Consider the following 16,354-nt stretch of genomic DNA (forward strand, 5'->3'; position numbering starts at 1 on the left):
CCTGTTCCTTATGCCTCTTGCCACTTCCCACCCCTGTTTACCCTTCTCCCCTCTTAACCTGCACAGTTCTCGTCTAGCCTCTTCTAACTCAGCCTGAAGGGCAGCAATTTTCCCCTCCTGTTCCACAATCTTTCTATCTCTACTGCATAGCCTACAGAACCACTGATGAGTCTCGCTCATTTTCCCAATTCCCACGCCACTACAATCTCCCCAATGAAAAAAGTTACTACATCCATCACACTAGACCCCGAAGCTAACGATTCTACAGCACGTCAGGCACTTTACACTCATGGTACAAATCGATTTTAGTGACAGAAAGACAATTAAGTTACCGGAAAACAATGAAAAAACGTGTACAAAAAATTAGGCCTACTCGCGACAACGTAAACAATCGTTCAGAAGTTTCTTACTGGAAATTACTTAAGAGATGACGATACTCTACAGATATAAATGGGCAGCAAACGTATTTGGCACTCTAAACTATCAGTAAATGCACTTAAAATTGCGGTATGAAGTTTAATCTGAAAGCTCAAAAGTTCGGCCTGGCTGCGATATGTAAACAAAACGAACTTTGCTTGATTACTGTGAAAATACGCGAGTAAGACAAAAACTTTTAATGGTACGCTTGAAGAGCACTATAATTAATGTAATAAATTAGTTTAAAGTGTTAGAAACAGTTTATTACTACTAAAATTACTTATCTTGTACGGGAGCTGTGACTCAAACGTCCTTGTAGCAGGCGCAGGGCTACCAACTACCTGTGCTCTGTCAAACTCTTCATGCAGTATCGTATCTCCCATTTCATCTTCATCTATATCCTCTTCCATTTCCATAATATTGTCCTCAAGTACATTGCCCTTGTATAGACCCTCTATATACTCCCTCCACCTTTCTGCTCTCCCTTCTTTGCTTAGAACTGGGTTTCCATCTGAGCTCTTGATATTAATTTTCTCCAAAGGTCTCATTAATTTTCTTGTAGGCAGTATCTATCTTACCCCTAGTGTGATAAGCCTCTACATCCTTACATTTGTCCTCTAGCCATCTCTGCTTAGCCATTTTGCACTTCCTGTCGATCTCATTTTTGAGACGCTTGTATCCCTTTTTGCCTGCTTCATTTACTGCATTCTTTTTCTACTGTATTTCTCTCCCCCATTCCTGTCAATTGTTCCATTGTGCTCTCCCTGAAACTCTGTACAACCTCTGATTTAGTCAGCTTTTCCTGGTCCCATCTCCGTAAATTCCCACCTTTTTACAGTTTCTTCAGTTTTAATCTACAGGTCATAACCAATAGATTGTGATCAGAGTCCACATCTGCCCCTGGAAATTTCTTACTATTTAAAACATGGTTCCTAAATCTCTGTCTTACCATTATATAGTCTATTTGATGCCTTTTAGTATCTCCAGGATGTGTCTATGTATACAACCTTCTTTCATGATTCTTGAACCAAGTGTTAGTTGTGATTAAGTTATGCTCTGTGCAAAATTCTACCAGGCGGCTTCCTCTTTCATTTCTTAGACCCAATCCATGTTCACTTACTACGTTTCCTTCTCTCCCTTTTCCTACACTCTAATTTCAGTCACCCATGACTATTAAATTTTGGTCTCCCTTCACTACATACATTTCTTCGATTTCTTCATCATCTGCAGATCTAGTTGGTATATAAACTTCTACTACTGTAGTAGGCGTGGGCTTCGTATCTATCTTGGCCACAATAATGCGTTCACTATGCTGTTTGTAGTAGGTTACCCGCATTCCTATTTTCCTATTCATTATTAAACCTACTCCTGCATTACCCCTATTTGATTTTGTATTTATAACCCTGTATTCACTTGACCAAAATTCTTGTTCCTCCTGCCACTGAACTTCACTAATTCCTACTATATCTAACATTAATCTATCCATTTCCCTTTTTCAAACTTTCTAACCTGCCTGCTCAATTAAGGAATCTGACATTCCATGCTCCGATCCGTAGAATGCCAGTTTTATTTCTCCTGGTAACGAGATCTTCCTGAGTAGTCCCCACCCGGACATCTGAATGGGGGACTATTTTACCTCCGGAATATTTTACCCAAGAGGACGCCATCATCATTTAACCATACAGTAAAGCTGCATGTTCTTGGGAAAAATTACGGCTGTAGTATCCCCTTGCTTTCAGCCGTTTGCAGTACCAGCACAACAAGGCTGTTTTGATTAGTGTTACAAGGCCAGATCTGTCAATCATCCAGAATTTTGACCCTGCAACTACTGAAAATGCTGCCGCCCTCTTCAGGAACCACACGTTTGTCTGGCCTTTCAACAGATACCCCTCCGTTGTGGTAAGGCTATCTGTATCGCTGAGGCACGCAAGCCTCCCCACCAACGGCAAGGTCCATGGTTCTTGGGGGGAGGGGGGGGGGGGGGGGAATTTCTAGTATATGCGTGGCATAAACTGTGAGAATATTGTGTCTAATGAATAGGGGTTAGAAGTAGTTCCTGGTTTTACTTTTGCTACAATCTAAGGTTTGCTTCTGCAGTATTAAACTCCTTTTCGTATTAGTTTGGCATGTCCTACCCCACAGTGCTATTCAATAGGGCAACAAAAGGGGATACTAATCCATATACACTGGGTGTATAAGTGTTTTTTACAGACAATCAGCTTACTGCTTCCATGAAAGTCAATGATCTATGCATAAACCCAAGAATTTACAAACTGCACAGTTTCTTGGTAGAATTTCATCAGTCACAGCATTTTGTACATTTGGACCACTTTATTTAAAATGAATAAAATTATTTTTTGTATGTTTATTTTTAGATTCTCTCTTTCAAAGTGAGCTCTTGCCTTTTCAATAAAGTTATGTATCTCTTCAACTAGGCATGGCTCACTGTCTGCATAGCATATACCCAGATGTATTGTCTGCATACATAGTGATCGTTTGCTTATTGTCAAGAGAAGTTGGGAAATCATTTACATAGGACTGGACCTAAAATGGAGCCCTGAAGAACACCAAAATGTATGTTTCTTATACTTGAATTTCTCAGTAGTACACGTTTATATGCAAACTAGCTTTGCAGATGACAAAGAAATGTATGATGAATTCAAAGAAATTATTCAGATAGTGAAGGGAGACGAAAATTTAATAGTCATGGGTAACTGGAATTCGGTAGTAGGAAAAGGGAGAGAAGGAAACGTAGTAGGTGAATATGGATTGTGGTTAAGAAATGACAGAGGAAACCGTCTGGTAGAATTTTGCACAGAGCACAACTTAATCATAGCTAACACTTGGTTTAAAAATCATGAAAGAAGGTTGTATACATGGAAGAAGCCTGGAGATACTAAAAGGTATCAGATAGATTATATAATGGTAGGACAGAGATTTAGGAACCAGGTTTTAAATTGTAAGACATTTCCAGGAGCAGATGTGGACTCTGACCACAATCTATTGTTTATGAACTGTAGATTAAAACTGAGGAAACTGCAAAAAGGTGGGAATTTAAGGAGATGGGGCCTGAATAAACTGACTAAACCAGAGGTTATACAGAGTTTCAGTGAGAGCATAAGGGAACAATTGACAGGAATGGGGGAAAGAAATACAGTAGAAGAAGAATGGGTAGCTCTGAGGGATGAAGTAGTGAAGGCAGCAGACGATCGAGTAGGTTAAAAGACAAGGGCTAGTAGAAATCCTTGGATAACAGAACAAATATTGAATTTAATTCATGAGAGGAGAAAATATAAAAATGCAATAAAAGAAGCAGGCAAAAACGAATACAAACCTCTCAAAAATGAGATAGACAGGAAATGCAAAACTGCTAAACAGGGATGGCTAAAGGACAAATGTAAGAATGCAGAGGCTTATCTCACCAGGGGAAGATAGATACTGCCTACAGGAAAATGAAGAAGACCTTTGGAGAAAAGAGAACCACTTGTATGAATATCAAGAGCTCAGATGGAAACCCAGTTCTAAGCAAAGAAGGGAAAGCAGAGGTGGAAGGAGTATATAGAGGGTCAATACAAGGGCGATGTACTTGAGGACAATATTATGGAAATGGAAGAGGATGTAGATGAAGATGAAATGGGAGATACGATACTGCATAAAGAGTTTGACAGAGCACTGAAAGACCTAAGTTGAAACAAGGCCCCGGGAGTAGACAACATTCCATTAGAACTACTGACGGCCTTGGGAGAGCCTGACAAAACTCTACCATCTGGTGAGCAAGATGTACGAGACAGGCGAAATACCCTCAGACTTCAAGAAGAATATAATAATTCCAATCCCAAAGAAAGCAGGTGTTGACAGATGTGAAAATTACCAAACTATCAGTTTAATAAACCACAGCTGCAAAATACTAACACGAGTTCTTTACAGACGAATGGAAAAACTCGTAGAAGCTGACCTCGGGGAAGATCAGTTTGGATTCCGTAGAAATGTTGGAACATGTGAGGCTATACTGACCTTACGCTTTATCTTAGAAGAAAGATTAAGCAAAGGCAGACCTATGTTTCTAGCATTTGTAGACTTAGAGAAAGCTTTTGACAATGTTGACTGGAATACTCTCTTTCAAATTCTAAAGGTGGCAGGGGTAAAACACAGGGAGCGAAAGGCCATTTACAATTTATACAAAAAGCAGATGGCAGTTATAAGAGAAAGGGAAGCAGTGGTTGGGAAGGGAGACAGGGTTGTAGCCTCTCCCCAATGTTATTCAACTGTATACTGAGCTAGCAGTTGTTGTTGTTGTTGTTGTTGTTGTTGTTGTTGTTGTGGTGGTGGTCTTCAGTCCTGAGACTGGTTTGATGCAGCTCTCCATGCTACTCTATCCTGTGCAAGCTGCTTCATCTCCCAGTACCTACTGCAACCTACATCCTTCTGAATCTGCTTAGTGTAGTCATCTCTTGGTCTCCCTCTACGATTTTTACCCTCCACGCTGCCCTCCAATACTAAATTGGTGATCCCTTGATGCCTCGGAACATGTCCTACCAACCGATCCCTTCTTCTGGTCAAGTTGTGCCACAAACTTCTCTTCCCCCCAATCCAATTCAATACTTCCTCATTAGTTATGTGATCTACCCATCTAATCTTCACCATTCTTCTGTAGCACCACATTTCGAAAGCTTCTATTCTCTTCTTGTCCAAACTATTTATTGTCCATGTTTCACTTCCATACATGGCTACACTCCATACAAATACTTTCAGAAACAACTTCCTGACCATTAAATCTATACTCGATGTTAACAAATTTCTCTTCTTCAGAAATGCTTTTCTTGCCATTGGCAGTCTACATTTTATATCCTCTCTACTTCAACCATCATCAGTTATTTTGCTCCCAAACAGCAAAACTCATTTACTACTTTAAGTGTCTCACTTCCTAATCTAATTCCCTCAGCATCACCCGACTTAATTCGACTATATTCCATTATCCTTGTTTTGCTTTTGTCGATGGTCATCTTATATCCTCCTTTCAAGACACTATCCATTCTGTTCAACTGCTCTTCCAAGTCCTTTGCTGTCTCTGACAGAATTACAATGTCATCGGCAAACCTCAAAGATTTTACTTCTTCTCCATGAATTTTAATACCTACTCCAAATTTTTCTTTTGTTTCCTTTACTGCTTGCTAAATATACAGATTGAATAACATCAGGGATAGACTACAGCCCTGTCTCACTCCCTTCCCAACCACTGCTTCCCTTTCATGTCCCTCGACTCTTATTACTGCCATCTGGTTTCTGTACAAATTGTAAATAGCCTTTTGCTCCCTGTATTTTACCCCTGCCACCTTCAGAATTGGAAAGAGAGTATTCCAGTCAACATTGTCAAAAGCTTTCTCTAAGTCTACAAATGCTAGAAACGTAGGTTTGCCCTTCCTTAATCTAGCTTCTAAGATAAGTCGTAGGGTCAGTATTGCCTCACGTTCTAACATTTCTACGGAATCCAAACTGACCTTCCCCTAGGTCGGCTTCTACTAGTTTTTCCATTCGTCTGTAAAGAACTCGTGTTAGTATTTTGCAGCTGTGGTTTATTAAACTGATAGTTTGGTAATTTTCACATCTGTCAACACCTGCTTTCTTTGGGATTGGAATTATTATATTCTTCTTGAAGTCTGAGGGTATTTCGCCAATCTCATACATCTTGCTCACCAGATGGTAGAGTTTTGTCAGGACTGGCTCTCCCAAGGCCGTCAGTAGTTCCAATGGAATGTTGTCTACTCCAGGAGCCTTGTTTCGACTCAGGTCTTTCAGTGCTCTGTCAAACTCTTCACGCAGTATCGTATCTCCCATTTCATCTTCATCTACATCCTCTTCCATTTCCATAATATTGTCCTCAAGTACATCGCCCTTGTGAGCTAGCAGTAAAGGAAACAAAAGAAAATTTCAGAGTAGGTATTAAAATCCAAGGAGAAGAAATAAAAATTTTGAGGTTCGCTGATGACATTGTAATTCTGCCTGAGAGAGCTAAAAGACTTGGGAGAGCAGTTGAACGGAATGGACAGTGTCTTTAAAGGAGGATATAAGATGAACATCAAGAAAAGCAAAACAAGGATCATGGAACGTAGTCTAATTAAGTCGGGTGATGCTGAGGGAATTAGATTAGGAAATGAGACACTTAAAGTAGTAAAGGAGTTTTGCTATTTGGGGTGCAAAATAACTGATGATGGTCGAAGTAGAGAGGATATAAAATGTAGACTGGCAAGGAAAGCGTTACTGAAGAAGAGAAATTTGTTAACATTGAGTATAGATTTAAGTGTCTGAAAGTATTTGTATAGAGTGTAGCCATGTATGGAAGTGAAGTATGGACGATAAATGTTCGGACAGGAAGAGAATAGAAGCTTTCGAAATGTGGTGCTACAGAAGAATGCTGAAGATTAGATGGGCAGATCACATAAGTAATGAGGAGGTATTGAATAGAATTGGAGAGAAGTTTGTGGCACAACTTGACAAGAAGAAGGGACCGGTTGGTAGGACATGTTCTGAGGCATCAAGGGATCACAAATGTAGCATTGTAGGGCAGCTTGGAGGGTAAAAATCGTAGAGGGAGACCAAGAGATGAATACACTTAGCAGATTCAGAAGGACGTAGGTTGGAGCAAGTACTGGGAGAAGAAGCAGCTTGTACAGGATGGGGTATCACGAAGAGCTGCATCAAACCAGTCTCAAGACTTAAGACCACAACAATGTAACTCAAAGATAGTTGTAATCTAAAACTGAAGTGTGAAAATCCTGGCTTTGATGATAGTTTTAGGGCACTTACCAAGTTGGTTATCTGGTTCTTGACTGAGTAGAAATGTGTACATTTTGTGATGTTGCCAAAGAAGTCTTTCTTTAACACAACATTAATGTAGTGATGTATTGTGGAAATAAATGGAGGAAGTTTGTATACATAGTTTACTCTTGAAAGTAAACCATCTTTTTCTTTTGTAAGCAACCTATTGTTATCTAAAGTTGGCAACTCTTGTTAGGGTAGAGGAGTAAAAGGTAGTAAAAATTCACAGACACTAATCATCATTCACACTGCAACGGAGATTGCATTTACTCTTAAAACAAAATGTGGGAGTACTGTATGCTCTCCCACTATCAAAGAAAACACTTAGTAGGCAATGTTGCATAGAGCACGGCAGCAGCTGTATGTGTAACTTTAGTGAAATACCACAGACTAGCTCTTAATTGACATTTTGGAGGTAATTCATAATACACTATTGCAGGAGCGAACAAATTTTTTGTTTCTTTAGTTTCCTGCCTTTGTGTGATTTTTCTAACCAACTGAAGTCTGATTTTAGATGTCACGTCTTGCTGGGATGAGCTCAACAATAATTTTCAATAATGTACTGACTGATATTATTTCTACAGGTAGATTAAAAATACTAGCCCTGAAGTGCAAACCTTTAATAATAGATACTAGATGCAGTATAGTTTGTAAACAGTTTGATGAACTCAAGTTACATTTTTCAAGTAATAAACTGTACTAAAGCAAATAATGTTTATTATGCATTTTTATCAGATATACACATATACGAATCAAAAATATTTTTGTACCTGTATAAATTAGTATCACAATAATAACAAAGATATAAAAATAATTAGTATGCTGTTGCTTTATAGTTGGCTATAAAGTTTTGAAAGCCCTATGATGTCATGGTAAGGCAGTAATCTCAAATATAAAAAATCCTATGATAATTAATTAGATATTCTTAAACAAAATACTGTAAAGTGTCATGTCAAGCAAGTATAATCGTCATCATCTGTAAAAAGTAAACTGCCAACAGAAAGGTAGTGTTCAGAACAAACATACTACCAATCTCAAATACAAACTGTGTGTAATCTCTGGGTAGCAAAATTGGACAGTAGTACAAATGAGCACAGTTTCCAAAGACACTGCATGCAGTCGTGTGGATAACTTGCTACACATAATCCCATTCATTGTTAATTTGCTGCTGTGTACAATGTGTTGAAGATAGAGAAAAAGGAAGTAAATCTTTTAATATTTACAGTAACAAGAATATAAAAATATTACAAAATATTAACAGCGCCTCATATGTTAATCTTAAAAGTGTATATACATTGAAAATAAAGATCAATATTTACATATTATTATGTATGGGATTATGTGTTATAGGAATGTTTTAAAATGGTTTCTTTGCTCTTAAGCAAAATTATACACTTCAGAGAGCATGTGTGAACTATGATATTGCATGTCACAAGATACAACCCCCCCCCCCCCCCCCCACCCCCACCCAAAAAAAGTCAGTTTTAAGATGATGCCATTACACAGACTATCCTGCAGGCTGCTTCATTGAACTTCATCATTAAGTAAAAAAACACCAGTTACAAGTTTTCCAGATGCTCCAAGAGACATACTGATAAAAGCTGCTTCAAAGTTAGGTGGCCACATTATTTGTTTACAATAATTTGAGACTAGATAGAAACACTACCTTACTATGTGATTACAGCACCTAATATTACATGCTGATCACATTATTTGTTCTGTATTAGTACCTGACCTATTTACTTTCTGTCACTATTCCAGGCTCTTAACATTGAAAGAGTTTTGTTTAGCTGTGAGCACCACACAAGTCGATCCTCCTTCGTATCTGCTGACAGGAGGTGCCTGAAATGACAAAAAATATTATTAGGTAAGACCGCTGATCAAACCAACCACCAGTCATTTAATTCTTCTTCAGTCAGTAGAATCTTTACATAAATTGTTCAGTATTTTAGAAAATTCTTTGCATGGTGGCTTTTCTGGTGACAAAATCACAATCTATCGAAAAGCTGCTATTCTCTATAGATAATTCGTCTGATAAAATATCACATGGTTAGAATATTTACATATCAGATGAAAAATAGACACTTCCACGATTTAGGATAGGTAACACTGTGTTGTTCATCACACAATGGAGTCTCAATAGGAGCTCAATGTCAAAGGGCAATTATTGTGAAATGGATAATTTAAATTTCTTTAAAGGTGCAGTTAAAAATTTTTTTATATATAATAGAAAGAAACTTCCACATGGGAAAAATATATTAAAAACAAAGATTCCAAGACTTACCAAGCGGGAAAGCGCCGGCAGACAGGCACATGAACAAAACACACACACACACACACACAGAATTACGAGCTTTCGCAACTGGCAGTTGCTTCGTCAGGAAAGAGGGAAGCAGAGGGAAAAATGAAAGGATGTGGGTTTTAAGGGAGAGGGTAAGGAGTCATTCCAATCCCGGGAGCGGAAAGACTTCCCTTAGGGGAAAAAAAGGACAGGTGTACACTCGCGCGCACACACACACACATATCCATCCGCACATACACAGACACAAGCAGACATATTTAAAGGCAAAGAGTTAAGGGCAGAGATGTCAGTCGAGGCGGAAGTACAGAGGCAAAGAAGTTGTTGAAAGACAGGTGAGGTATGAGCGGCGGCAACTTGAAATTAGCGGAGGTTGAGGCCTGGCGGATATCGAGAAGAGAGGATATACTGAAGGGCGAGTTCCCATCTCCGGAGTTCGGATAGGTTGGTGTTGGTGGGAAGTATCCAGATAACTCGGACGGTGTAACACTGTGCCAAGATGTGCTGGCCGTGCATCAAGGCATGTTTAGCCACAGGGTGATCCTCATTACCAACAAACACTGTCTGCCTGTGTCCATTCATGCGAATGGACAGTTTGTTGCTGGTCATTCCCACATAGAAAGCATCACAGTGCAGGCAGGTCAGTTGGTAAATCACGTGGGTGCTTTCACATGTGGCTCTCCCTTTGATCGTGTACACCTTCCGGGTTACAGGACTGGAGTAGGTGGTGGTGGGAGGGTGCATAGGACAGGTTTTACACCGGGGGCGGTTGCAAGGGTAGGAGCCAGAGGGTAGGGGAGGTGGTTTGGAGATTTCATAGGGATGAGCCAAGAGGTTACGAAGGTTAGGTAGACGGCGGAAAGACACTCTTGGTGGAGTGGGGAGGATTTCATGAAGGATGGATCTCATTTCGGGGCAGGATTTTAGGAAGTCGTATCCCTGCTGGAGAGCCACATTCAAGGTCTGATCCAGTCCCGGGAAGTATTCTGTTACAAGTGGGGCACTTTTGGGGTTCTGGGTTTGAGGGGATGAGGAAGTGGCTCTGGTTATCTGCTTCTGTACCAGGTTGGGAGGGTAGTTGCGGGATGCGAAAGCTGTTTTCAGGTTGTTGGTGTAATGGTCGAGGGATTCAGGACTGGAGCAGATTCGTTTGCCACGAAGGCCTAGGCTGTAGGGAAGGGACCGTTTGATATGGAATGGGTGGCAGCTGTCATAATGGAGGTACTGTTGCTTGTTGGTGGGTTTGATGTGGACGGATGTGTGCAGCTGGCCATTGGACAGATGGAGGTCAACATCTAGGAAAGTGGCATGGGATTTGGAGTAGGACCAGGTGAATCTGATGGAACCAAAGGAGTTGAGGTTGGAGAGGAAATTCTGGAGTTGTTCTTCACTGTGAGTCCAGATCATGAAGATGTCATCAATAAATCTGTACCAAACTTTGGGTTGGCAGGCTTGGGTAACCAAGAAGGCTTCCTCTAAGCGACCCATAAATAGGTTGGCATACGAGGGGGCCATCCTGGTACCCATGGCTGTTCCCTTTAATTGTTGGTATGTCTGGCCTTCAAAAGTGAAGAAGTTGTGGGTCAGGATGAAGCTGGCTAAGGTGACGAGGAAAGAGGTTTTAGGTAGGGTGGCAGGTGATCGGCGTGAAAGGAAGTGCTCCATTGCAGCGAGGCCCTGGACGTGCGGGATATTTGTGTATAGTGAAGTGGCATCAATGGTTACCAGGATGGTTTCTGGGGGTAACAGACTGGGTACGGATTCCAGGCGTTCGAGAAAGTGGTTGGTGTCTTTGATGAAGGATGGGAGACTGCATGTAATGGGTTGAAGGTGTTGATCTACGTAGGCAGAGATACGTTCTGTGGGGGCTTGGTAACCAGCTACAATGGGGCGGCCAGGATGTTTGGGTTTGTGAATTTTAGGAAGTAGGTAGAAGGTAGGAGTGCGAGGTGACGGTGGGGTGAGGAGTTTGATGGAGTCAGGTGAAAGGTTTTGTAGGGGGCCTAAGGTTCCGAGGATTCCTTGAAGCTCCGCCTGGACATCAGGAATGGGATTACTTCGGCAAACTGTGTATGTAGAGTTGTCTGAAAGCTGACGCAGTCCCTCAGCCACATACTCCCGATGATCAAGTACCACAGTCCGGCTGACAAGGGTTCCACGACTGTGGTACGTGATCATCGGGAGTATGTGGCTGAGGGACTGCGTCAGCTTTCAGACAACTCTACATACAAAGTTTGCCGAAGTAATCCCATTCCTGATGTCCAGGCGGAGCTTCAAGGAATCCTCAGAACCTTAGGCCCCCTACAAAACCTTTCACCTGACTCCATCAAACTCCTCACCCCACCGTCACCTCGCACTCCTACCTTCTACCTACTTCCTAAAATTCACAAACCCAAACATCCTGGCCGCCCCATTGTAGCTGGTTACCAAGCCCCCACAGAACGTATCTCTGCCTACGTAGATCAACACCTTCAACCCATTACATGCAGTCTCCCATCCTTCATCAAAGACACCAACCACTTTCTCGAACGCCTGGAATCCGTACCCAGTCTGTTACCCCCAGAAACCATCCTGGTAACCATTGATGCCACTTCCCTATACACAAATATCCCACACGTCCAGGGCCTCGCTGCAATGGAGCACTTCCTTTCACGCCGATCACCTGCCACCCTACCTAAAACCTCTTTCCTCGTCACCTTAGCCAGCTTCATCCTGACCCACAACTTCTTCACTTTTGAAGGCCAGACATACCAACAATTAAAGGGAACAGCCATGGGTACCAGGATGGCCCCCTCGTATGCCAACCTATTTATGGGTCGCTTAGAGGAAGCCTTCTTGGTTACCCAAGCCTGCCAACCCAAAGTTTGGTACAGATTTATTGATGACATCTTCATGATCTGGACTCACAGTGAAGAACAACTCCAGAATTTCCTCTCCAACCTCAACTCCTTTGGTTCCATCAGATTCACCTGGTCCTACTCCAAATCCCATGCCACTTTCCTAGATGTTGACCTCCATCTGTCCAATGGCCAGCTGCACACATCCGTCCACATCAAACCCACCAACAAGCAACAGTACCTCCATTATGACAGCTGCCACCCATTCCATATCAAACGGTCCCTTCCCTACAGCCTAGGCCTTCGTGGCAAACGAATCTGCTCCAGTCCTGAATCCCTCGACCATTACACCAACAACCTGAAAACAGCTTTCGCATCCCGCAACTACCCTCCCAACCTGGTACAGAAGCAGATAACCAGAGCCACTTCCTCATCCCCTCAAACCCAGAACCTCTCACAGAAGAACCCCAAAAGTGCCCCACTTGTAACAGAATACTTCCCGGGACTGGATCAGACCTTGAATGTGGCTCTCCAGCAGGGATACGACTTTCTAAAATCCTGCCCCGAAATGAGATCCATCCTTCATGAAATCCTCCCCACTCCACCAAGAGTGTCTTTCCGCCGTCCACCTAACCTTCGTAACCTCTTGGCTCATCCCTATGAAATCCCCAAACCACCTCCCCTACCCTCTGGCTCCTACCCTTGCAACCGCCCCCGGTGTAAAACCTGTCCTATGCACCCTCCCACCACCACCTACTCCAGTCCTGTAACCCGGAAGGTGTACACGATCAAAGGGAGAGCCACATGTGAAAGCACCCACGTGATTTACCAACTGACCTGCCTGCACTGTGATGCTTTCTATGTGGGAATGACCAGCAACAAACTGTCCATTCGCATGAATGGACACAGGCAGACAGTGTTTGTTGGTAATGAGGATCACCCTGTGGCTAAACATGCCTTGATGCACGGCCAGCACATCTTGGCACAGTGTTACACCGTCTGAGTTATCTGGATACTTCCCACCAACACCAACCTATCCGAACTCCGGAGAGGGGAACTCGCCCTTCAGTATATCCTCTCTTCTCGATATCCGCCAGGCCTCAACCTCCGCTAATTTCAAGTTGCCGCCGCTCATACCTCACCTGTCTTTCAACAACTTCTTTGCCTCTGTACTTCCGCCTCGACTGACATCTCTGCCCTTAACTCTTTGCCTTTAAATATGTCTGCTTGTGTCTGTGTATGTGCGGATGGATATGTGTGTGTGTGTGCGCGCGAGTGTACACCTGTCCTTTTTTTCCCCTAAGGGAAGTCTTTCCGCTCCCGGGATTGGAATGACTCCTTACCCTCTCCCTTAAAACCCACATCCTTTCATTTTTCCCTCTCCTTCCCTCTTTCCTGACGAAGCAACTGCCAGTTGCGAAAGCTCGTAATTCTGTGTGTGTGTTTGTGTGTTTTGTTCATGTGCCTATCTGCCGGCGCTTTCCCGCTTGGTAAGTCTCGGAATCTTTGTTTTTAATATATTTTTCCCATGTGGAAGTTTCTTTCTGTTTTATATATATATATAATTTGTAAGCTTTACTTATCCAAATAGAGAATGCACCCTTACACCTTAAAGAGAAAAGACAAAGGCTGAAAATCTGCATTAATTTAAACAATTTACCTTATTGTAGTACGGTTTTTAGAGCGAACTAGTATGAGGCTTTCCACATCATCGGGCTTTGGTGGGCGTGTTGTTTCCAAAAGGAAGGTGTTAGGCCGTGCACAAATATCTCTTGAAACTAGGCCAACACTCTCTGTTGAACAAGCTTTAAGATCTATCCAACCAATTGGCTCCTTGAAAATAAATACACAGTTCACAGAAACTCTGCCAAAAATTAGTTATGAGTTACAGTATTTAATTGCAGATTCTAGGATACAGATAATGGATCAATATGATACCTTTTTTCCTTCATCATCAGGATACTTCCAGTAACACAGAGTTGCACCTTTCAAAAGACACCATCTTCGATGCCATGCCCCAAATCCAGATATATCTTCAAACATTGTTAAAAAACCACGTTCTGTCACAGTCAAACTTAACTCTGACGACAGTTGAACCAATACATTTCCCTCAAGTGGAGACTTGTGTCCAACCTGCAATATAATAATGGTTGGGATGTTATTACACTGAGGACACAATACGGCTACAGCAGGAAAATATTTATTACCATAAAGATGTTCCAACAGATTCTTGAAATCTATTCGCTGAAAAGGGAATTCCTTAATACAACAAGGCTGCTAGCACTTGACTGGTACTTGCAGTTTCTCTGTAGTCCTTGAGAGAGCTACAAGACACTCACTGTTGTTTAACACTTTGGCAACCAAGCTTGAGCATAACTCGGGCCACAACTCTGTGTTCAAAAGACTGTACCCAAGTATAGCTCAGGTCACATTTATTTCAACATGTGAGGCGCCTGTTGCTCAAAAACTGGGCTCATTTTGTCTGATAAAAATGTATTTACGTCTTGTTATGTGTCACTTGAGAGGCGTTACCTTCTACTGTCAATTTCCAGAATTATTTTGAAAGAAACAGGAGCATATGTAAGAGCTGCTTGATGGAGGCAATGTGTGCTACTGTTGTCATGCGTGTACTAGTCACGTTTTGCAGTTTGCTGTAATTCTGTTACAAATATTTCACGCTTGTTGAGTGAGAATGAAATTTTGGAAGCTCAATAGGAAGAATTCAATGATTCTGTATTGGAGTGAGAAATATCTGAAAGGGGACAGTCTGAAGAAAATTGATATTTGGGTAACCTGCAGTCTGCTACAATTTTTCATCACTGATACTGTTGCTACAGGTACTGCTGCTGTAAATGCTTGAATATTGTCTTTTTTATTGATAACACTCATGACAAAGCAGCATCCAACACAGGTTTCCAAGGCTTGTTTGGAGAAGTCGAGACAATTTACTGGGAAAACAAGAAGGAAGGAAACAAACTGTTATTGCCTTGATGCTTCTCTGCATGTCAGAATACTTCAGACTTTTGCATGCAAAAAACAACTACCTGTTAAACTGCTCAATATCTCACCTCACTCTTAAGGATAGGTCTGCTTTGTCAACATTATTTTAAAATTTCCAACTAAAATAAATACATATGAAAATAAACACTGAAGCTTAGCACATATGTAATGGTACCATTTTTAATAATGGTGTAAACAGCTGGTTTTCTGGACCCAAAATTCTTCTATGCAACTGGAGTTTAAAGTGTTAATAAGTAGGGACAAGAAAATTTCACACAAATGATAACATGAGAAGTAATGTAAAATATGGAGTTTTTTTTAAATACCATGAAATTTGGCATTTTTCTTGAAATTTGGCATTTTTCTTTTTCCTGCACACAAATCTTGTAAATCATAAGGTAGCAGTTTACTCCTCATGTAAAATGTAACATTAAAATGACGATTCATTACCTGTTTAAAAATTGACACCTAGATCTGATGTCAGCTGGTAACAGTTTTATCTGCCGAAGTCATATTTCCTAATCACAGGATAAACTATGTTTTGGAGAGCTCTTTAATGCAGTACATCAATTAAACTGCATATTTTCGAAACACCCAAATACAGCACTTAAGCTTGGCAAATATGTAAATCAATATAGCATCTCCTTGTTTTGCTTCTATCAGGTCACTTGGGATGTGTTACAGATCAAATTGTCATCAGATTTCATTTTTCAAAACAGTAGAAATAATTGAATAAATTTTATGATAAAGGTTGTCAGTGATCTGTTCTACTGCCAGATACGCATTTGCGTGGACATCATGTTCCCTGTGTTCTGGTTCGTTGAGGGAAGCAAACCAAGCAGGTTCCATGTTGATTTGCATACTTGTGAAGCTGCAGTGCCATATTTCATTTTATGTCTTTTTTTTTAATTATGTGTAGTTTAATTAATGAGCAGCATTAAAGATCTACATTGTTTCTGGTACAAAAGTGCCAGGAGATATGATA

At 41.2% G+C, this 16,354-nt stretch overlaps 1 protein-coding gene across 6 annotated transcripts in view; it reads right to left on the minus strand.

The window, feature by feature from the left end:
- Positions 1–7,933: 7,933 nt before the first annotated feature.
- The window catches only part of LOC126278524 (anillin-like), a 137,588-nt gene continuing 129,167 nt past the window's right edge, over positions 7,934–16,354 (minus strand). For all 6 annotated transcript variants that reach the window (XM_049978697.1, XM_049978698.1, XM_049978695.1 and 3 more), the window contains 3 exons: positions 14,308–14,502; positions 14,030–14,202; positions 7,934–9,075 (listed from right to left, as the gene is read on the minus strand). In XM_049978697.1, the coding sequence (XP_049834654.1) occupies positions 8,973–9,075; positions 14,030–14,202; positions 14,308–14,502 (471 nt within the window). In that variant the 3' untranslated portion in view covers positions 7,934–8,972. The remainder of the gene's footprint in view (positions 9,076–14,029; positions 14,203–14,307; positions 14,503–16,354) is intronic.

This window comes from Schistocerca gregaria, chromosome 6 (genome assembly GCF_023897955.1).
Source record: "Schistocerca gregaria isolate iqSchGreg1 chromosome 6, iqSchGreg1.2, whole genome shotgun sequence".
Taxonomy (NCBI): Eukaryota; Metazoa; Arthropoda; class Insecta; order Orthoptera; family Acrididae; genus Schistocerca; species Schistocerca gregaria.